Here is a 24,637-nt window from a genome sequence, read left to right as displayed (position 1 = left end):
CATTACTGTTTTCAGTCTACCGTGTTTACCGGTACTCTGTACAGTTAAAACAAGTTGTATCCCCAGTGCCAACATAAAAGTGATTCTTACATATTACAAATTGGCTATGGAGTTACAGATATCAATTTTCATTTCTGTACTCTGAACATTACATCAATACATAACAAGAAATAATTGCACTTTAAACAAATGAAAAAGAAAATAATAATAACTACACGTCCATATTCCTCTATACACATATTAATCTACATTTAATGAAAAAAACCTGAAGCATCTCCTTTAAATTTCCAGTCAATATTTTACTAAATTTGTGTAATCTGAATTGGTGTTTAGTTATGTATATTTTGTTTATATATATATATATATATATATATATATATATATATATATATATATATATATATATATATATATATATATATATATATATATATATATATATACATAACGAACTGTTAACTGTGCTGCAACAAAGACATACAAAACAAAATAAAAATACAGTTAAGATACAGCTAAAACATAGTTAGGAAACTTATGTTCAAGAAACAAAAATACCATAATCGTCACATAATAATATGTCTGAGCATGAAATACAACAAAAGGTCTTTCCACTTTCATATTATGAGGAATGCCTGTTAATAAATCAGTTTCCTATTTTAAGAATAAAACTATACATACAGTATAACTATACATAAAGTAGCAGTTAAGGGTAAAAAGAAAAAAAAATCACTTACCCTTTCTTATGAATAACTATTAAATTCAGTACATACAAAACTACTTTTCTTATGATCTTAAATGCCCATTAGAGGTTGAGAAAATCGACACCATAATCCTGCCACCTCCAGCCAGAAAACACATTATAGCATCAGCAGTGCTGTGATCATACTGTTTTAATGTATCTATTGTGTCTGAAGCAATAAAGTTCAAACTAATGCTCAGAATGGCTTTAAAGCTGTAAAAAAATAAAATGAACAAAATGATGCAATTTTGCACTCTGGAATGTAGCAGTGCCGGTTAATGATAATCACTGCTGATTTAGGATTAAGGCTTTTGATGACTGATGTCAACATCATGCACCTTGTACTGTACATTAACACTGTATTCAATGCTTATTAATACTGATTGCTTTACACTGCTGTTGTTATGGTTACTGAGAATAGCAATACCACACAACCGCTGTATGTCCCATTTGTTGCAAAATATGCGTCGAACGTCTTTAAGAATGTAAAACTTTTAGCTCTAAAAATACATAAACATCATTTTAACCTTAAAATAGCTACAAAACAATGCATTAAAATGTCATATTTACAACCCATAGCGCAGAGAAGTAGCTATTTCCGAAAAGGAAGGAGTAACAAAAGACTACAACATACAAAATGAGTAAATAAAAAAAAAACAAGCAAAAGTGGTAACGAAAGAGATGGCATCCTGCTGTTTTCAGTAGATCAGACCGTGTAGCTCACTGCTACGAAAAGAACCCCACTGAAGAGTGAACAAAGAAAGGGTTGCAGATGGAGGGATGAAGGTCGCAGCATTCCATGCATCACATACACCATTCCGTAATAAAGATCTCAGTTGCCTGCTTACTCTCGAGCGGCCAAAAATGGTGGATGCATCTTGTGTCCTGTTATTTCCGTAATTTGAATCTTTAGGCTGTCGCTCTCACCACAAGGTGAGAGTTACACAACAGCGACACCGAGGTGCAGGAGGGCCAGTTGCCGCACTGACCTCTGTGCAATAAAGAAATCCAGCAATCAATCACAATTCTTACTTTCTCAAGCCACCAGCCAAGGAGTGACACCCTTCACAAAGTGAAAAAAAGAGAAAAATTAACCCCCTTTAGAGCAGCACATATCAACAAAGACTGACAGGTAGTTAGTGATCTGCAGAAGCCACACTACACAGTGATATGTACATGCTTATTTGAGGGCGTCTGGATGGAGTCTTTAGTCTTTTAAGCTGGTAGTACGGGCTGGTTTGAACGTACTAAGATCTTTAGTCTTTTAAGATGGTAGTATGCATTGGTGTGAACACGCACAGATCTCGTTCAAGACCCAAAGCAGATCCCTCAGTCGCCTCCTCCTTCTTTTTTTCAGTTAACCCTGTTAGTCTGTTTGGTGTCCACTCTCATTCTGGGCCATGCAAATCGGGGCGAAAACACCCTTGTGAATGGTCTCTTATTGGTCAAGACCTTAAAATCCACAGTGCTTATGTGAATGTAACACACGTTGCCGTAAGCACACTGAAATGACAGGAGCAACTACGTGAAAACTTCATGATGTTCATTTCCCGAAAAAAAAAAAACTGAAGCCTTATTTACAAACTCCATGCGTTTTGTGTTAGACCGATCACTGCAAAGAAAACACAAAGACATGTATGTTTTAATATAAAAAGGGAAGAGTTTCAAAGGCCAAAGGATGTGAGCTACCAGTGTATTGATTACAGTCGTGGCCCAAAGTAAAAGAACACTTGACTTATTTAAAAGGTCTCAGCGGTTTTTTGTTGAATTGGAAATTACAATACCCATAAAACAAATAAAATATCAACAAAGTCTTCACTATGCTCTATACACCATATACTAAAGCCATTATAAGGAGATTTAGCTCATTTCTCAAACTATGCCTATTTCACTGTCAGTGTCACACAATCATGTTCCTTCACAGAAGAAACTAAATTACTTGTGTAATCATTGTCTGGTGAGATTGTGGTTTAATTGATGGTGATGCAAGAGTCTTGGGGCATAGCGGTGCGATTCTTTTTAACGTACTATTCTGCTCATTAAGCCATTGTCCATACCACGAACTGGTATAAATTCAAAGCCTCTAGAAGTAGTCTTGAAGAACATGTTGATCTTTCAACATGGGAATAGTAAAGAAGGAGCTAACTTTTTCAATGCTGTAAAGTGATGCCAATTCTCACCAGAACCAAAAGTGGAGAGGTATGAAAAAGAAACTTTCACACAGCCATGTGAAGCATGTAAAAATGATCGTCCAAAGTAAGACGTCATGAGAACTCTGTGATGAGATAGATATGTTTAACAAAATGGCTATGTTTACAAGCATACTTTTTGGTTCAATTGAATAAATTCATTGTGATTGATGAATCAATGTACTGTTTGCATAAACACTAAATAAAAGTAATCAGGTTGATGCGTGTTTGTATGTCACAAAAAAAATAAAAATTATTAACAGATTTTTTTATATACAGACACTGCACAAATATAGAGCTTCTCACTGTTTGCACATAATAACCACTCTACTACACAGTTTTTTTTTTTAGAATGACAGGACACGCATTCATACAGCACTTCATTCAAAATGATGAACTGCTCGTCAATTAAATTAAAAACCGATTATTTGGTTGCATGTAAATGTAACCAATGACTAATAGAGCAACAGTCACTACGTTTACATGCAACCAAATAATCCATTTGTAATTGGATTGATGGCTCAACCGAAAAGCCTTAATCTAAACACCCTAATCAATCCGACTGAGCTCAATCAGAATGAATTTTAGATCAGACTGAAGGGGGTAGTTTATTCCTTTTCTAATACAATTGATAGCTCGACCCATTGCCTGCTAATCTACCACGCCAACAGATTTCCCCCTCTAACTTGGTAACTGAACCTGACTGCCTTGTTCCTGACCCATTACCTGTTTCTTATTCTTGTCTCTCGTTTGTTGAGTAAACCCTGCAAATGGATTCTAACACTGCCTTAGTGCCCTCATTACATTTGAAGCTTGTGACATATAAATGTGTGCATCGATCCAATCACTTTGTAAGAATTATAGAACCTCAGACACTTTTTCTGAGACAAAGTGTATTCAAAGACATATCTGTTTAGAAAAACGTTTTTCACCCCTATGAATTAGTCTGTCTCATCCCCTTCCTTCCCTCACCCAACCTTTCTTTCATTCAGCTCAATCAGAATGATTAATGGTATAATATAATGTTCTACATGAATGCAAGTGATATTCACAGTCATGTCTGCTATCATTTGAATTGTCTCTGTGTAGTACAATGGTGTCAATCTTACAAGAAGTAAACTAGAAGGTGATATAGATCCAAGAGAGAAGATACATCTGGTGAGCCCGATGCCAAATATATCTTTAGGGATCCAGCTAACACTTGGTTTTGGTTCAAGTGTACTTAAATAACAAGGGCTTATAGTACATTTCTGTTTAGGTCAACTGGATGTTGTTTGACCAACATAAATAGGATGAGCTAAACCTCTGTGCATGGAGAAACCACAACATGAACACACCAAAACTATCAGGGAAAGTAATGTTGGTCAGCTTATAGCTATAGCAATGGTTGCTTCATTGAGTGAGCATAGGAGTAGCTGTCTAATGTATTACCTCTGTCTAATAACCAAGATAACTTTGCGCATTAAAAAGACAGAACATGCAAGAAACCTTCAGCCACCATTGATTACCTTTCTTGTGCCAATCCGTAGACCATACAACTTTATTTAGCGTTCACATAAACACTGCATTCAGATTCATCAATTAGAATGAATGCAGTTCAATTGAACCAAAAATCAAGCATGTAAATTTGTCTTCAAGAACTGCTCATTGGAAAAAGAAGTAGTATTGGTGTAACAGCAAAGAAACAATTACTACATGAAAATTTCACAAAAGAATATAAGAATTGGACAAAGGAAAATTGGTATAAAGTGTTTTGAGCTGATGAAGCCAAGTTTGAACAACAAGTGAAGAGTGTATGTTCATATGTTCAATGGGGGTAGAGGGAGAGATATAAACACAGAGAGGGTAGTATTATGGTGTGGGTGCCATTTCAGCTTCAGGAACAGGTAACTAAAACTGATGGCATCATGGATAAAGTGTACTGCAACTTCTGGTGAGGCATGGTGTACCAACAGGGAGTCATTTCATTGGGCTTGAATTTCTTTTCCATGAGGACAATGACCTTAATCATTCTTCTACTCTTGCCAGAACTACCTGCAATGGAAGAAATCTGTGGGAACGATGAAAATGATGGACTAGCGGCCTCAAAGTCTGGACCTCAACCCCATTGAGAAAATTAGTGGTGAGTTGAAAAATAAACTGGACAGACCAATTGTACATTCAAAGGAAAGCTTTTGGCTTTAGTTATCAGGAAATATATTCACACTGAGGGGAAACATGAAATAAAAATCATCAACAAAAAGGTGAGTATTTTCAGATCTGTCACGTGTTCTAAAAATTTAGGCCACCACTGTGTGTGTGTATATATATATATATATATATATATATATATATATATATATATATATATTTAATGTTGTCGAGAAAGGTATGGAATTGATACCCAACAAGAATATTTAAAGGATTTTTGAGGATGTTCTTACCTTCTGCCAACATCCAGGCATTGGGAGTCCATCTGGACCCTATAGTGGAGAAAAAGTAACCAGAAATACTGTATATTAACAGTATGTAAATATTATATTTATATATAGATGTTTTTTTAGTTAAGCAGGCTTTCAATGTATTGTTTAACCATGCTGAAACCCCAAAGTGGCTAGCCATGATGTGCTGAAAATAACTAATGTATTTGTGAGACTGTGATGGTGCCACGCAAAGACAAAACTACACAATACTTAAAAAAAACAACAACAACAAAAAAAACAACAAAAACATAGAAGAAACAAAAAGGTCTAATAGATTGAGAAGCATGTTATCTAATTCAGAAATACAGCAATTAAGGATTGGACACACTTAAACACTTAAACACTTAAACACTTAGTCTTTGATCAACCACAAGAAAAACAAACGATTAAAGATTCATGCAAATTATCATTCACAGTTTTACCAAAATGAGGTTTATATTGCATATGTACTTTAAAACATGCATGCCCTAATGTTCTAGTTTAATAACAATCATTCATTCATGTATGCAAAATGACACAGTCAAATAGTTAACTGAAGTCTTTAAACAATGTGATTCAGGATATGGCTTGAAGATTTCTTCATAATTTCTTCTCTTCCATAGGATTGGGTGCCCAATTGGAACAGATATGAGAGGGAAAAGAAGAAGGGGGAAAAGGCTGGGAAAGAGCGACTCATGCTGACACTAAATAATGTCTCAGGAGTGGTTTGACACAAAATGGATTATTTAAGGGAACCAAGGGTAAGTAGTACTGGTTATTTCATTTTAGGAGAGCAAATACTATTCAATTAGCAGAAAGTGTTTAATTTTTTCACTTAGTAAAACTAGAATAAGATTAAATGCTATACCAGAAGGTAGGAAATTCACTAAAATGCTAATACAGGTGCTAGTGAGCAGTTAATGCAGCTTTATGTGACCACAGGATGGTAAGTGGATAGTATATATAGCATACAAAGGTTGTATTAAACAATAAGGGAATAAATTACTGCGACTGATGCTAAGATACAGATGGGAAATTTGTGTTAAAATGCCGTGTGACTTTACTAATAGAAAGCAGACAGTACATGCAGTACATGTGTTAAACATAAAAAGGCTATGGGATAACCTACATTAAGCAGGAAAATGGAGGCTTTTTGACCATAAGCATGCATGAGAGGTGCTCAGCGATGTGGGTGATCAGCTGGCAGCATGCACAGGAGAGGTAGGAAAAGAGGATACTGTACCAATTGGCACGGGGCATCCAGCCCATCCAGGCCAGGCTGACCTGGTTCGCCCTTTTCACCCTTAAAGCCCCGGAAACCCTGTGTCATAGAAATGGAACTGGGAGTGTTACTAGGATAGAGGCTGCAAGCGCCCTTCCGGCCTCCAGACGAGAGAGCACGGCACAGGGCAGAGAAGAGCGGTCCAGTGTTTTCTTAGCAAACCACTGTTTCTTGATATGACCAGTGTTTTAACCAATTTGTCCTGGCTTTTGTCCATCAGGCTTGTTTTTTTCCAGTAGGCTCCCGTTTTAAATGAATGTTGTTTTCTTTTCTTTTTTTGAAAAACAAGCAGATATTTCAGATATCAAGGATAAGGTGGATTGCGATTTTGACCACAGGACTACTCTTCTCTTTAGGCTCCGCTTTCTTCAGTTTTCCAGCTCTCAGCTGGGACATACCAGTGGGCAGGGTGCATCTAATCCAGGGGCACCCTGTTCTCCTTTCTCCCCCTTAGGCCCCTTTTTGCCCTTCTTTCCCTTCTCCCCCTGTGGACACAATAGCTTGGTCAGTGGAAGAATATGCCTAACCAGAGAAGTTTTATATAGTGTTTTGAGACCAGTAAGTGTATATGTATTTTTTTAGCTGTATTTAAAGGTGCACATAGTAGCCTAATTGTTTATATTATATTGGTTGTATAATATAACTAATATATTATATTAGTTACATTAACAAGTAGCGTTACTGCATCATGAATAGCTCATCAATATGCTCTATTCACTATTTAATCAATTTAGTAGAGGTCATGATTTATTTAACAAATTGTGCCAATTATGTCAAAGTGCCAAATATGTCATGTATCTCAATAGGAGATCAGCTTAAACTATTCATTAAGGTGGTGAAAAGTCTTCCGGGGATACATAGTACCAAAATTTCAACAACAGGTTCTTCAGTTCATGTACATGGCAAGGTGGTGTTGATGTTGCATTAACCGGCTTTTCGAATGGGTCAGTGTCATGTGAGTTTGGAGGTCAAAAAGGATAATGCCCGTGTTGTGCCAGACTCATCAAGAAGTGGTTTGAGGAGCATGATACTTAATTGCTGATACTTCAATTCAATTCAATATTCAATATCATGCTCCTCAAATCACTTCTTGATGAGTCTGGCAGTGCAGCACGGGGCATTATCCTTTTGGTAACGGCCATTACCCGCAAGGAACAAGGTTGCCGTGAATGGATGCATTGGTCTGCATTAATGTTCAGATACCTGACAGGTGTCAGTAATTGTGACCACAGGCCTGTGTCTGCCCAGCAGTGCATCGAGGTGGCACATCTGCTGTTGTTTATCACCATATCTGTGCTCGGCCATAGACGGGATGCACCAGGAATCTTGATTCGTCAGACCAGGCCACTTTCTACCAATCATCCATTGTCTAATCTCGACGCTCAATGATCTTGAGCCTATATCACATAGCAGTTATTAAGCTGAACTCTACTAAATAAGCACACTGTTGCATTACTAAGTTTCGTTTTTAAACACTCCATAAAGTGCCAAAAATAAGGTGACTTGAATTAGGCATGACTGGAGTCTTGAACTTTAATTTAAACATTTTCCAAAGGAAATTTTGGGTTTTTTTAATCAGGAAAAAGAATACTTTGTGCACCGTTACGGCAACAAAATATATTGGCAAAATTCTTCTTTCCAAAACTGAGTTGTCACAATATAAGGAATTTAATGCATAAGTGAATTAAAACATTGGGGAAACATTTAATATAATGGTTATATATATATATATATATATATATATATATATATATATATATATATATATATATATATATTACTTAAAAGTGTTGCTAGAAGGAAAGGGAGGTTTTAAAAACAGGAAGTTAGATGGGAATATCAGATAGGAATACACTAAATGATAGACAGTCAATTAAAGATAAAGGGAACAAGACTGATAGTAGTCTTACAGGGCACAAGGGAAGAGAAAGAGAAGCAGGGAAACACCCCACAAAAGCCCACCCCCAACAAACCACACAAACAGAAAAACTGTATCTGCATCAGGCTGTGACAAAATCAGAAAAGCAAAACTTCCTCATTTTCCACATCTTGGTTATAACAGTATATTAAACATTATGCATGAATTAAATATTATACATAGTCTGGTTATAACAGTTCAGCTTTGACATTCCAAGAGACTTATTTTGAATCTTAAATGATGACAGTTAAAGAAAAATGAATCCATGATAGATTGATTTTTAACATCAAAACCAATGTGATGAAATGGTCATGCTGCATGCAGACACATATTTTAAGGAAAGCGACAGAAAGCGAAGTATTCTGGAGAAAAGACAAGCTAGAAATAAAGCACCTAATATTTGTTTAGGCATGTAACCCTGGTTCCCGCAATAAAGAGCAAAAAGCTGTGTCTGAAGCACCCCTATGTTACCAGAGCTTCATAAGGATGTGCCTACAGAATCATTCCTTAGACTTTAGATGCATCAAATGAAGCAATATAAAGCAAATAAAGCATGAAGCAGAACTCACGCAGAGTCTTGTTCTCTATTCAGGGAACCAGGGTTACATATATAACTGATACATACAGTTTACATATTCCTTTCATATGTTCAATCAACCTATCTGTAGCTATTGCTATAGAAACCCTATACCATATACAGTATTTAATTTAATAAAAGTAAAGGCAAACTCATCCTGTTTATGGATTTATGCAGCAAATGTAATGAGCAATGAGAGTTGCAGCCTTTCACACTGGATGACCTTTGTAGATTTCACTCTACTAGTGAGGCATCTTTCATTATCTTATGGAATTATTTTTATTGCTGACATGCAAGTCTTTTGACTGCTCTACATCATCTCTAAGGTTCAACACACGGATGCCCTTAAGTTGCAATTGAGCCTTTGTAAATGCATGAGGGGCTAAGACTAGGCCAAAAGCAATCACTCAGAATTAATTTAAACTTTGTCCCCAACATGATCCAAGTAAATCAAAATAAAATCTATTGTGATAAACCAACTTCCTTGTCAAATCTTCATTATAATATATGCTTCTCTGTAAGCATCAACGTTTTAAAATGATGTGTAAGACAGGTCACAATGTTATTAAGAGGGTGATGATGGTAAGAAATAGGCAGCAAACATTTCTGCTGGCATTGCGATACCCCTGCTCCACTAAATCTATGATGGTGCTGAAGTCAGAAGTAGTATTCCTTATTTCCGATTACTGACTTGAACTGAGAGTCTCTAATGACAAGATCTTGATCTGGAAAGAATGGAGGCAAAGTATAACAAGCCAGAAAGAGCTGATTCAGTTTAAACTGCATCCCTGCTGGACTGGATCTGGCCAGCTTTACCCTGATTGCTATAGGGCTCTCCAAACCCTAGATCTAACCCTAGACCTGCAAAGATCAGCTCCTTTGCTTTGGTTAGATCAATCATACAAGGTACCACGACTACCACAACAACTGAGCCAGGAGCAAATCATCAAATTATTTAAGTCTTCACAGTGCACACAATCAGATGTACCACTGAGAACTGCTCAAGCATGAGAAATTAGGTATACACTTCCTAACTGATAAGATAAGAGATGAGATCCAAGCTGGGTGCTGAAGCATAAAATTTCAATGCAAAAACGTTTATCACAGGCTGTAAAAATGTAAAAGAAATAAAATAAAATAAATAAATTGACACCTACTATAAGGGGTCAAAACGGAAATTTAATTAAGGTTGGAACTAAACTGCTGCCCTTCAGGAACTGATTTTGACAACCTGCGTCTTTAAGAAGCATACAGTGCCTTGAGTGTTTCTATTTCTATGGATTTTGATGCAGAATCGAGTGAACCTATGAAAGGGAACTGTATTTAATATATTATGAAGGTTATATTATATTAAGGTTATGCGTACGGATTGTGGGCTGAACGTCTGATGTATACGGCACAGTTAGCTGGAAACACTTCCATCAGTTTCGAGGCCGTCAACGGATTGGTTGAATTATTTAGGATTTCAGGGAGACATGTGTCACCTTCTAACGTTCCGCCTGAAACGAAGATGCCGTAATGCCAAAGCCTCTTATGTTGCTAGATTTTCAAAAGTATGTAAAATATTGTGAAAAGTTTGCAGCATAGAATCCATCCAATAGTTTTATGCACAGGTATGATGCAGCACAAAACAAAATGTGATTGGCTGCTTTACCTTTCGGTCATGTGACATCATGGGAGGGCCTTAGCCATCAGTCTGAAGTATGATGCACCACGTAGGATTTAAATCAAACTTTGCTTATCAATACATACATAAAACATGTGCATATGTATTACACATATATGTATTATATATGTAGTACACACAAAGTACTACATGTTTGCTACAGGATGTTCAATATATATACATGTTGTTGTTATTTATATGTATGTGTGAGCATGTGGTGGTGTAGGTGTACTGTATATGTATGGATCGAGTTCATATGTATAAGCGAGTGTCTATAGGTGTATGCATGTGTCAAGTTTATATGCATGCAAATTATTCACAAGTGCATATGCATTCATAACTAACATAAAATGTATTGTTATGGATGTCGAGGGCACACTGTACTGTCCAAAAATATAGACTTATCTTCCTAAAATCAGTGGGAAATGATAGCTGATTTACAAGTATGTATACATATATATACATATATAAACATATATACATATATATATATATATATATATATAAACCATCCAGTAGTATACATGTACATGCTGAAGGTTTGTATGCACATGATTTCTGTATGTATTATGTATGTATAAAGTAAAGATTGATTAAATCCTACGTGGCGCCTCATTTGAAGATCTGGCTATTTGAGACTATATTTAGGATAAACTTATAAACTTAAACTTAGCACTGAGGTAAATGCAGTGCAACTGATTTAGGAAAAGAAGAAGAAGAAAAAAAGAAGAAAAAAAAACATCCTAATAGGGCTGGGCGATATGGCCAAAAAATGATTTCAGTATTTTTTTTCCATATCAGTCGATTTCGATCATTATCACGATAAATGTCCATTTCTTTCTTTCTGTCAAGATTAGAGACAGATCTTTGCTTAATTGTGGAAAATGTAAAAACCAGACATTAGCTGTGGTTTTAAACTACGGTCAAACCATGATGTTCTGCATATGCTGAGTGATACTGTTTCAAATTACAAACGGGTTTGTGTTGCCTAAAATAATATCAATAACATAACATATTTTCGTCTCTTAGAAATACACATTTGATAGCAGCTTTAGTTGGGATACAGATTCAGATTTATGTTCATTATAAAAATCGGTAATATCTGTAAAATTCTAAAGATGTTTTTAAACTACTGGTCTTCCATAGTATCATACATTTAGTCTTAGATGAGATAGATAATCACAGTTAAAACCACAAATGTAGCACCTCAATACATTTAGTATAAACGCATTAAACGCTATAGATTAATCACAAATATCCTGTAATTATATTCCATTGCTTATCTATAATACATTTAATACACGTCTATATTAATAATATAATAAAATTGGACATGAACGCCTACATTTTTGACTCAATACCATGGTGCAGTTATTGTTACTGTAGTAAATCTATGGTAAATTGTGGCGAACCATCCTCATGCGCCATAAACATTACATCGAACACTCATTGCCGTATCAAGGAAATATATCGCTCGATAATTATCGTTAAGTTTTATCACCCAGTCCTACATACAAATTAAAAAAAAAAAAGAATCCTCCCTTTGTTAGGATACTGCATTTTAAAGATAATATTTTAACACCCGCATAAACCTTACAGATGTTTATTTTATTAAGTATACATAAGTATATAAGTATTTATAACGTACCCACTATTTCATTCATGTTAACTTCTAGTGACTATCGTTGAATTGACTACAGAGACCGTCTCTGCATTTAATAAGAAATTGGTCACTCTCGTCACTATACATCCCTGTCATTATACTGTACAGTGCTTTGATGCAACCTGTGTTGTTAAAAGCGCTATATAAATAAAAAATGATTGATGTTTATCAAAGGTCTGGGAAATCTGCTTCGTGTTAAATATTTTTAAAAATACTGAAAAGTGGAAAGTGGAAGGACGATCCTTTCTTATTACATAATTTAGAACATTACCAAACAAAAATTTCAAGTGCCATGCTAATACATCTACTGCATAAAACTAGATAATTTTTTAAAAATGATTTTTTAGTTTAAATGATGTTTAATTAAACAATTGCATAATTGTGTTAGCTTCAGACTTTTAAAACACTTGAAATGGGCTTACATTTCCTGCTTACTACATATTGCAGTGGCACATTCTGTGACATTAAAAACTGAACATAGTGGCACAGTGTAAGTCTATGAAACAGGCAGGTGAAATGAAAGGAATCATGCAAGAGAGGAAGCCAATACAGGGCCGTTACAAAAGCAAGAGCCTGTTGTCAATGGACTTACTCTGTATTTCTTGCTGGAGCGAGAATCATTGTTATAAGTATTTTCACTTGACAATAAACTAAACAAAGAATGATTTTTTTTTTTTTTTTTTTGGGCTTTAATGATTATGGAATGGTAAAATGCTATGTTAGTAATGAAACTCTGAATGATGACAGACAAATATTTATACAACTACAGTTGGAGTAAAAATATGTGAACCCTTTGACCAGATTTGTTATTTTTTCCTTATAAACAATTAATGTGCATTAAACCACAGCAATAGACAAACACAGTTTACTAAAACGTGAAAGTGCATAGTGTAGGAAGGGGAAATGTGTAACACTCTTAGATCACCCTTAATTATTGTATGTATAAGGAAACCATGTTTGTCTTTTGTTTAATCTGATCGTCAGTAAAGATCAGTTTAAACTGCATGAATATTGTTTTTAGAAAATCAAAGAGTTCATAAACTTTTTCCCACAACTCTAAATTGTGATTGCTAATTGCTATTGTAGAAGAGAATCCTTAAATGTAAGGTCTTCACACTGATCTTCAACTCCATGGCCCGCATTCGGTCTATATAAAGGCTTTGTGCCTAAACTGCTTTGTAAATGTCCATTGACATCAGATCTAATCAGTAGAGAGGGTGAAAGTTTCATTCCCTGTTTCACAACATCTATGTCACAATCACCTTTTCTCCTCTTTCCCCCATGTTGCCCTTGTCTCCCTTTAAGCCTGGTAACCCCTGCAAAAATACAACTTCAGGTAATTACAAATGCCTGGATACTCATCAGTTCAGGGGTAAAGATCTTCATAGATATTGCTGGCAGCTACTAGAGGGCAGAGCAGTTGCAGGAAGCAACCCGGGTGACAGTAAGAGTCAACACGCAAGTGGTAAATGAGTGACGACTCACATCCATTCCAGGTGTTCCAGCAGCTCCCTTCAAAAAAGAAAGAAAAAAAGCAGGTTACACATTATTTTGATATCAATATAAGACATTCTACTAACTATAAGTAACTAATTCTCATTAATTTGCAACCAGTAGTCTACCAATTCTCAGAGTAGACTGATAGGTTAGTAGAATAAGTTATATATACTTGCAAAATGTCTCTTAGTCAGTATATTGCATGATGTGGACATGATGTGGAAAATATTAAGCGGACGGTTTTCTAATACTCTAATGACTGCTTCACTTCTATCACAAAGTTAGTAGAATGTCTAAAGTGGACTATCGTGTTACCAGAAAGCTAAATGTTTTCTGGAACTACAATACTGAATAATGTGACTAGTATTAAATGGCCAAATAATGAATAATTCTTTAATACTTACAGGTAACCCATATGGCCCTCTAGGTCCAGGATCACCCACATCACCCTTCTCACCCTGTGACAGGTACATTGAACAGCACCTTTTATATAAACAAATCTAGTGTATAGAATTACCATACACCCTTTAACATAAGAAAATCAAATAAAAATGAATACCAAATATAATAAACCTTACTCTATCTCCTTTGGACCTGCTGGACCAGGTGTCCCAATTGGTCCGTCCATACCCTGTCAATAAAGAAGTGTATAAAGTTTTGTGCTTTCATAAAAACTTGTGTCAACACAGTTGATGAGGAAAATCAGGCTACCATAAGCTTTTATTTATTTATTTATATATTTTTTAAGATTCTGCTTTCTATGTTAATCTCCAAACTATCTGCAGTAATTGGTCATGCAAGTCTCAAATAAATACACGGAGGAGCATACATGATAAACAGCATGTTAATGGATGAGTCAGTGTTAAAGCTGTGTTAATGTCAAACTCAGCAGTAGAAAGACAGAGCATCTCCTGTTGTTGTTTAATCTCTTACAGTCGCAGAGAGCTTAACATTAATGAAACATTACCAAAGAGTCTAACCACATTCCCCCTTCACCATAAATGTGTCTGTCACGTGACACATTTCTGTATCTTTTAAGATATAGGATGGTACGTGGCGGGGGTGAAACGTGGCCACTTTAGACTCACCCTGGGTCCTGGCTTGCCGTCCAAGCCAGATGCTCCCTGTGCATTTACGGAAGTATGAGTTGAGGTTTGAAAAATGATATTAGTACATGATGAACAGTCACTCTGACAAAAAAACAAAACTGTCAACATCTGTGTAACAAACACCAACAAATGGACATTTATCCAGCACACAAAGCAGGCTTGGCTGACTGCATGAGTCACAACAATTAAAACACACAAATGGAAAATTGTGAATTTGGTAATGGTTAGATGATGTTGAGTCAAAATAAGTGGGGATGAAATATGAAGATCCCAGGCTGCATGGTTGTTGTGTACTTACGGGGAGACCCAGGGGTCCTCTGTCCCCCTTATGCCCAGGTTCCCCTCGCAGTCCCTTGAGACCATGCAACCCAGGTTCCCCCTAAGTGGAGAGGAGTGGCAGAGGACAGTTCAGGAAATGCTGGGTAACATTTACTAAGGAGGCAGCGATCTTGTCTTTTGAATTCTAGGCAATTAGCACAGGTTTAAATCCTCCTGAATAAATTGTACCTGTTAGTCTACAATGAGACTAAGATACTTTTGATATAGGAGTACAAACAGTGTGAGTTTAAGTGCTGAAAAAGACCTGCTGCAAGTCTTGCATCCTTCTGTATGTACAGAACGACACTGCTTAACTAATAACTTTCATCTTTGAAAATGGTGATTTGATGGCAAGTTTGCAGCATGTCTTAAACACCACATGACAGTATTCCATACGAAAGTTGGGATTACGTCATTGATATTAACAATAACACAGATATGCTTCATCCTGTAATTATGTACCTTTGGCCCAGGGAATCCATGAGGACCCTGCAACACAACACAGCATTAATAATATCTTTACTTTACTTTAAACTTCGTTGTCAGATTTTCACCAAACAGAAATTCACTGGCATAACAAATCGTATTGATAATTAAATAACATTTACATACAAACACAATCAAACTTAAAAAAGGAAAAAACATGCCATTTGAGCAAAATATCTCTTCAGCCAATAGTATGTGTCTGAAACATGTGTGAAAAAACTCCAATCCCATTGGACCAAATATCCTGTGATGTCTTAGTTGGGTATAAAAGATTGCTTGAATAAATTTTGGTCATTGAAGGCTCAGAAGAATAGGTTGTTTGCACATGATTTAATGTGTCTTGCAATGTAATATTGTTGAGTTCTATGTGTTCCTGAGTCATCATATTTTGTTGACCCTGGAACAACATTTTAATCTAACATTTAATCATTTTAATCTAAAAATGTAATCTTGATAATATCACATCTAAACCTAACCTTACCCATGATTAATGCCTAAAATCAGAGGAAATAATAGATTAATGACACTGCTGTACAATCACCAAACACTGATTGCCTAAACGTCACAAAAACAACTGGTTCTTCAAATCTGATTGGCTAATCTCAATGTTGTTCCAGGGTCAACAAAGATGTTGATCCAAGAACACGTCGAACTCAGCAAAATCAGGTTCTGTGTTATTACACACACTTACGAACAATATATGTACAAACTAATTACCATGCATGTACTGCTATTAAGTACAGCCATATTTTTTATTTGTTACCATGTACATACACTTCAGGTAAGTACATTATGTTACAACATGTATGTTCCAGGGTAGTACACAAACAAAAATAAAGTACTACCCTGACAACTTTAGCCATGAACTTAAAAATAATTGAGTTAACAATGGTGTCGTTAGAGAAGAAATTGAACTAAACGTTTCACTATTAGTAAAGTTAAAGACTTTAGCCAAACACTTTTGAGAGACGCACAGACTTGCAGAAGTAATTCACATGATCTCTCTCTTTCTCTTCTCTTTCTCTCTCTCTCTTGCTGATAACTTAGTTATTAACTGCGTTAGTCTGCTATCAGAGGCTAAACAAAGGCAGAATGCCATAACTCATTTATGGCATGCCAAACAAAGGGAAAGATCAGTAACAGGTGGAATACAGTGTTCTGCCTTGGTTTCTCTTGGGTTTTTTAAACTTCCTGAATGTTCCAAAAATAACTCATTTTCAATCAAAACTGAAATTACGTATTATGCAGCAAACCACTGCTGCCACATGCTTCAATGGCAGTGATCAACCTAATTGCCAGTGGGAAGGAAAGGACAAGGACTTTCTTCTTAATGCTCCACTTTCACATACCAATTTTTTGGCATCTCCGTTGAGGTGGTTGTATCACAATCGGCTGCTTTCAGGAAGTACATTTTCCTGTCTGCCTATTGCTAAGGCTAGAAGACAAGATTAAAAGTCTAAAAGTCTAGTGATTGAGTTTAATCTCTCCTTTCTCACCTCTAGTGTTGAGGCACTCTCTGGTGATCTTGCCAATTGCAGTGATCATGTGACATTTTTTTCTGAGATAACTGGCTAAATGTGCATTATTCCTAATGTAATGTAATATATTAACACCAATAAACCACACTGTTTTATGCTTGAAAGAAAAAGATAATCATTAAGATTTTAGTAAAAAAGTGTTACTATTTTACACCATTTCAGCTGTGCATTTTTAACTCACCATAGGGCCAGGTGGTCCATGTGGACCAGGTGCTCCAGGGGCCCCAATAATCTGTTAATTTGAACAAAATGAAAACTGAAGTGAAATATATATCATGAAAATTGCATGTTATTTTTTTGTTTGGTACTGTCCTGAATAAGTGACTCTAACTGAGTTAGCACTGGCCGCAGATAAAGTCTTAATTGTTGGCGATTTTAATATCCATGTTGATAATGAAAAAGACACATTAGGATCAGCTTTCTTAGACATTCTGAACTCCGTTGAGGTTAGACAACATGTCTCTGGACCTACTCATTGTATAAATCATACTCTAGATCTAATACTGTCACATGGAATGGATGTTAAAATGGTTGAAGTTCTGCAGCAAAGTGATGACATTTCAGATCACTATCTAGTCTTGTGTGAACTCTGTATAGTTAAAACTGTAAACTCTGCACCTTATTACAAGTATGGTAGAACCATCACTTCCACCACAAAAGAAAGCTTTCTAAGTAATCTTCCTGACTTATCTCAATTCCTTAGCTCATCCAATACGACGCAAAAACTTGATGATATAACAGAAACTATGCACCTTTTTTTTTCTAGCACTTTAGATACAGTTGCTCCTTTGCACTTAAAAAAGATAAAAAAACAATCTGACTCCACAGTATAATGAAAACACACGCACACTAAAGAGAGCAGCCCAGAAAATGGAGCGCAGGTGGAGAAAAAGAAATTAGAAGTATTTCGTATTGCCTGGCGGGAGAGTATCCTGTCATACAGAAAATAATTAAAAATGGCAAGATCTGATTATTTTTCATCCCTTTTAGAAGGAAACAAACACAACCCCCGGTATTTATTCAGTACAGTAACTAAATTAAAAATTAAAAAAATAAAACGTCAACAGGTGCTAATATTCCCCAAGAGTATAGCTGCAATGAGTTCATGAATTTCTTTACTTCTAAGATTGATACCATCAGAGATAAAATTGTAACTATGCAGCCATCAACTACAGTTTCACATCAGATAGTGAGCTTTAGATCCCCTGAGGACAAATTACACTCTTTCTCCACTATAGGAGAAGAAGACTTGTACAAACTTGTTAAATCATCTAAACCAGCAACATGTATGTTAGACCCTATTTCATCTAAACTATTAAAAGATTTGCTTCCAGAAGTCATAGATCCTATTTTGAACATTATTAATTCATCATTGTCATTAGGATATGTTCCCAAAACCTTCAAACTGGCTGTAGTTAAGCCTCTTATTAAGAAACCACATCTTGATCCCAAAGACTTAGTAAATTACAGACCAATCTCTAATCTCCCTTTTCTGTCAAAGATACTAGAAAAGGTAGTATCCTCACAACTGTATTCCTTTTTAGAAAAAAATGGTGTCTGTGAGGATTTCCAATCAGGTTTTAGACCGTACCATAGTACTGAGACTGCTCTCATTAGAGTTACTAATGACCTGCTTCTATCATCTGATCGTGGTTTTATCTCGTTATTAGTGCTATTAGATCTTAGCGCAGCATTTGATACTATCGATCACAACATTCTCTTGGATAGACTAGAAAACTATGTTGGCATTAGAGGAAGCACCTTAGCATGGTTTAAATCATATCTATCTGACCGCCATCAGTTTGTAGCATTAAATGAGGAGGTATCATATCGATCAAAAGTGAAATATGGAGTTCCTCAAGGCTTAGTGCTAGGACCGTTACTTTTCAACCTGTACATGTTACCTCTGGGAGATATTATCAGGAGTCATGGTGTGAGCTTTCACTGCTATGCTGATGATACTCAGCTCTATATTTCAGCGCAGCCTGGTGATACACACCAAATTGAGAAACTAACAGAATGCATAGTCAATACAAAAAACTGGATGAGTAACTTCCTAATGCTAAATTCTGAAAAAACAGAGGTGCTAATAATTGGACCTAAAACCCCCACATATAATAATCTAGAACACAGCCTATCACTTGATGGCTGCTCTGTTAATTTTTCATCATCAGTTAGGAACCTAGGTGTGCTGTCTGACAGCAATCTTTCCTTCGAAAATCATGTTTCTAGCATCTGTAAAACTGCGTTTTTCCATCTTAAAAATATATCTAAATTATGACCTATGCTTTCAACCTCTAATGCAGAAATATTAATTCATTCGTTTATGACCTCGAGGTTAGATTATTGTAATGCTTTATTGGGTGGTTGTTCTGCACGCTTGATAAACAAACTTAAGCTAGTCCAAAACGCAGCAGCCAGAGTCCTTACTAGAACTAGGAAGTATGATCACATTAGTCCAGTTCTGTCAACACTGCACTGGCTCCCTATCAAACATCGGATAGATTTTAAAATCTTATTAATTACCTATAAAGCCCTGAATGGTTTAGCTCCTCAATACTTGAGCGAGCTCTTATCACATTATAGTCCTGCACGCTCGCTCATGCTCTCAAAACTCTGGCCATTTGATAATACCTAGAATATCAAAATCAACTGCGGGCGGCAGATCCTTTTCCTGTCTAGCACCTAAACTCTGGAACAATCTCCCTAACTCTGTTCGGGAAGCAGACACACTCTGCCAGTTTAAATCTAGATTAAAGACACATCTTTTTAGCCTAGCCTACACATAACACACCAACACACTTTTTATTATTCAAATCCGTTAAAGGATTTTTAGGCTGCATTACTTAGATTTGCTGGAACCGGGAACACTACTCCTAAAATACGATGTACTTGTGACATCATCGTAAAAGAATGGCATCTACGCTAATATTAGTCCTGTCTCTTTCTCAATCTGCTTTCACAGTTTGTATCCAGACTAGATGGTGGATCAGCACACAGAGATTATGTTCATTAGAGACCAGAAAACCTAGATGCGCCCCGTGGACAGATCACCAGATCCTGATGCACACACACGCACACACACACACACACAGTAAGTCATTTACTCTATCTGACACAGCTGTGTTTAAAATTGAACTGGAAGTTAAGTGCTGGGCGTCCGGTCAGAGGAGAACTGAGTCTGGTTTCTCCCAAGGTTTTTTTTTCTCCATTCTGTATGCATGGGGTTTTGTTTCCTTGCCGCTGTCGCCTCTAGCTTGCTTGGTTGGGGACACTTAACTTCTAGTGATTTAACGTCGAATTGATTACAGAGACCGTCTCTGCATTTAATAAGAAATTGGTCACTCTCGTCATTATACATCCCTGTCATTGTACTCTTCTACATTATACTGTACAGTGCTTTGATGCAACCTGTGTTGTTAAAAGCGCTATATAAATAAAAATGATTGAAATGATGGATAAGCTATTGCACATAACAAATGTTTACATATACTACATAAAGACAAACTAATACCTAAATTATTAAAAATAATTCACTGGAAAGTTTATGTACTCTTGAATCTTAATAATGTGTGACGTTTCCTGGATTATCCATTCTTTTTATATTTTGTGATACATCCTTGTTCCTTGGTCATGTGATATTCAACTGCCTGTTGTTGTTCGTGTCATTCTTTGGTTGTCCAGCATCTTCTGCATATTTGAACCCTTTCCAAAATTTACTATATTATTTTGAGATCCATATTTTCATGATGTTGTTGGGTTCATAGACAGCATTCCTCTTCATCCAAAGTGAGTTGAGTTGATGCCAAAGATACATTAAGGAACTGTTTTACCCTTGTTGAAGTCACACTTAATCTGGCTGAGGCTTGAGAGGCGGGTCCTCCCCTTTCTCTCATGCTCTTGCCAGATCAGCAGGTTTTCATGCCTGCATCCAAAGTGTGCCCCAGTATTTCTTTGTAGCAAGCAACGAACACTGCAGCAGCTTTTGCTTCTGTAAAAAGGGAAATTACGAGCGCTGCCTCTGAGAGCTCCTCCCATTGATTATTAAAACAAAAGGGGATCGGGGTCAATTTATAGGAGTCAAATACCTATTTGACTCATTAAAGTATAAATCAATTTAGAACTTTTAGAAATGCATTTTTTTTAAATTTAATTCTGGATAATTAATTTTAAATGTTTTTTTTTTTCTTCATTTTGATGATTACAACTTACAGCTCATGAAAGTCAAAAATCCAGTATGTCAAAAAATTATAATATTTACTAAGGATTTGCAAAACAGAAGTTCTTTAAAGTATATTCATTTATGCACTTAATACTTGGCATGGAAGCGATGAACCTGTGGCACTTCTGATACACTATAGAGCCTTCAGCTTATCTGTATTGTTGGATGTTTCACTGCACAATTATGTTAAACACATCTTACTAGGAAACATATACTCATTCATATACTTCTCTCCCACTCTCTGAGGCAAAGTCTCTAAACTCATCCTTTCCAGTCATCCTACTTGTCCACTTGATTCTATTCCATCTCATCTCCTTTAAGCCTTTTCTCCTGCAGATGTACCTGCACTCACGTCATAAAATCTTCCCTTCACACTGGTGTTTTTCCCTCAAGTTTCATTCTTAATTCACATTTTGCTGGCTTTACTTACCGAGGGTCCCTGAGGGCCAGGCAAACCAGTATCTCCTTTGTCTCCTTTCAGACCATTCACACCCTGTGGATGCATTACCGAGACTTAAACAGTATCACGTATAGTACATTATGTGAAGACCACAAGCATCAACAAATTACATTTCTGGATCATTCTACCTGTAACCCAGGAAGACCCATTGATCCTTTTTCTCCGGATATTCCCGGGATTCCCATGTCCCCTTTTGAACCTTTGTGACCCTAAGAACATGTATTGTGGAACGTGCATTATATTAATTGTTACATAGGATTTAACAACAACTTAAAATGTGTTTACGCAACAGAAAACAGAAATGGGTCACGCGACAAAACAGAAGCTAGAACATTTTAATCCTCGTACCCTTTCACCATCCAGGCCAGGAAGTCCAGGAACACCCTGGCCACCCTGTGAAAAACAACAACAACAACAAAAACGTATGTAAAGGCTGAAACGAACTGCAATCACATTAGCATTTGACTTCACAAAGTTTATGGTCACATTGCTAATAGATTAAAGGGGTCATATGATGGGATTTTTTCTTTAATGTGTTTTATGTAGTTGTTTGTGCATGTATAGGATCTGAATAGTTACATTACATTTCTGATGTGAGCTTGCGGTGTTCGGCCAATTATAATGCACTGTATCAGCTGGCCAATCAAAGCAGACTAAGCTTGAGAGAGGAGGGGCATAGAGGAACTACAATAATATACAGTATTTGAAATTAAAATCAAAGCATGTCAACATATTCTGTTACACCCAATACACAAAATAATAATTTTTAAAATAGCATCATTTGACCCCTTTAAGTTGTTACCTTTATCCCCTTTGGTCCAACTGGTCCAGGAGGCCCAGGGGGACCCTAAGTCACAAAAAGAAGAACATAAGATAAATGATAATATGAAAATATATGCACCAAATATTTATTTCATCATTTATGTGTTTGTTTTGTAAAACTTAATGGCAAAGCACACAAGGGACACATTTCTCACACATTTTTTGTTATATACTTGTCATTTCTCATTTATGTGATAACAAGATCAATCTGGACAGGTTTAATCTGAGCACTCTGAATATAGATAGCTGAGAAAGAGACAAAAACTTTTCCACACTTTGATCCTTGTTACAAAATGAAGTCTTTAGCTTAAGTCAAACAAAACAAATGTTAACAAATATTAGTACAGCAACGCAGTGTTTCACAAGACACCTGTAAGAGAATTATCAGAATTACGGTAGACACTTTTATAGAGGTTCATACTGATCAAAAGTACAGCACATATAAAACACACAGACAAAACAGAGGTGAATTACCGTAACTGTAATAGTAGTTATCTTCTGTAGTCGGTCAGGAAAGAGGGAAGGTAAAAGATAAGATTACAGTTATGTATCAGACCAACCTTTCTGTCTGACCATTAATTTTCATGCCCCACATGAACCACTACTGTAGAACATTATCTATGCATTGTTGGGTGTGTCTTTGAATTATCTAAAAGTTGATTCAGCGTGAACAGTCTTTCATGCAGTTTTATGCCAATCCTTACTACTGATTCTTCTCAATTACTTGACCAGCGCTATTGAGCGCTTTGGCTTGAGATATGAAAGCTGTCTTGACTTGTGCAGCTCATTACAGCTCAGAAATATGACATCCAATGAAAGGTGATGAATAGGTTATGATTGCACTAACCTGAAGAGCCTCTTGGATGTTTCCATTGTAGTCTATGATTTCAGTTGTACCCTGGTCACCTTTGTCTCCAGGTGGCCCCTGAACAAACACAGCATATTCACTTAGTATGTAAATATATATATATATATATATATATATATATATATATATATATATATATATATAAAACACTAGAGACATGGAATATTAAACTATCCCGGGACAAATTTTGTATTTTAAAGCTTATTTAGAGGTGGGTAGAGCATCCAAAAACTTTAACTTTTAAGTAAAGTACAAACACATGTATAGTTGTCTGCCAAACAATAAGATACATTTGTAGATTTGCTTTCAATCTACTGTAGGCTCATTCAATGCTATTTATACTCTCCACGCTCTTTCCTGTTATGACTGCGTAAGAGAGAAACTGCTTCAAACAATTCAGTGCATGCAGAGCGCTGAACAAATTATACAAACCGGTTTTCCAACTAAGACTGTTTTGCCCGTTGTTTGCTCAAGACTTTGAACGAAATCGTCCGTGAGGTGTCAGTGTATCTTGTTACTGTCTGCTTATTCACCAGCTGTTTTACAACATTATGCCCTAGATTTGTGAACAATCAATAAAACCTGACCGTTCTGGTTTCATTCAGTCAAGTGCAACCATTAGCAAATTAAAAAAAAAACTAAACAAAAACAGGTTCATGCAACAGAGCAATGAAATGCTGTAAGAATAAAGCTAATGTACCAAAAAAGAATTTTAGACTTCACTTACTTGTGATCCTGTTGGGCCTACATCACCTTTGTCTCCTAAATCCCCCTGTAATTGACCAATATTATATTTAAATACTCATAATATTGTCTCTTTGCTTTATTAATATGTAGGAATT

General features: G+C 36.1%; 1 protein-coding gene and 1 pseudogene across 3 annotated transcripts; both read right to left on the bottom strand.

Moving 5' to 3' along the window:
* Nucleotides 1-385: 385 nt before the first annotated feature.
* On the bottom strand, nucleotides 386-14,449 carry LOC122348765 (collagen alpha-1(XXV) chain-like). Of its 3 annotated transcripts, none has more exons than XM_043244618.1 (6): nucleotides 14,377-14,449; nucleotides 13,961-13,987; nucleotides 13,738-13,791; nucleotides 6,613-6,690; nucleotides 5,352-5,390; nucleotides 386-2,351 (listed from the first exon to the last, which is right to left on the bottom strand). In XM_043244618.1, exons 1-6 carry the CDS (start codon nucleotides 14,443-14,445, stop codon nucleotides 2,349-2,351), a joined length of 270 nt encoding a protein of 89 aa, XP_043100553.1. In that variant the 5' UTR covers nucleotides 14,446-14,449; the 3' UTR covers nucleotides 386-2,348. The 3 variants fall into 3 exon arrangements, with proteins under 3 accessions (XP_043100553.1, XP_043100551.1, XP_043100552.1); XM_043244616.1 differs by having other exon boundaries at nucleotides 386-1,802; XM_043244617.1 differs by lacking the exon at nucleotides 13,738-13,791 and having other exon boundaries at nucleotides 14,377-14,424.
* Nucleotides 14,450-15,111: 662 nt separating this feature from the next.
* Nucleotides 15,112-24,637, bottom strand: part of LOC122347988 — a 62,455-nt pseudogene continuing 52,929 nt past the window's right edge.

The sequence above is a fragment of the Puntigrus tetrazona genome, chromosome 7 (assembly GCF_018831695.1).
Source record: "Puntigrus tetrazona isolate hp1 chromosome 7, ASM1883169v1, whole genome shotgun sequence".
In the NCBI taxonomy this organism is placed as follows: Eukaryota; Metazoa; Chordata; class Actinopteri; order Cypriniformes; family Cyprinidae; genus Puntigrus; species Puntigrus tetrazona.
Note: the sequence above shows the minus strand (reverse complement) of the source record. Positions and strands in the feature narration are given on the sequence as shown.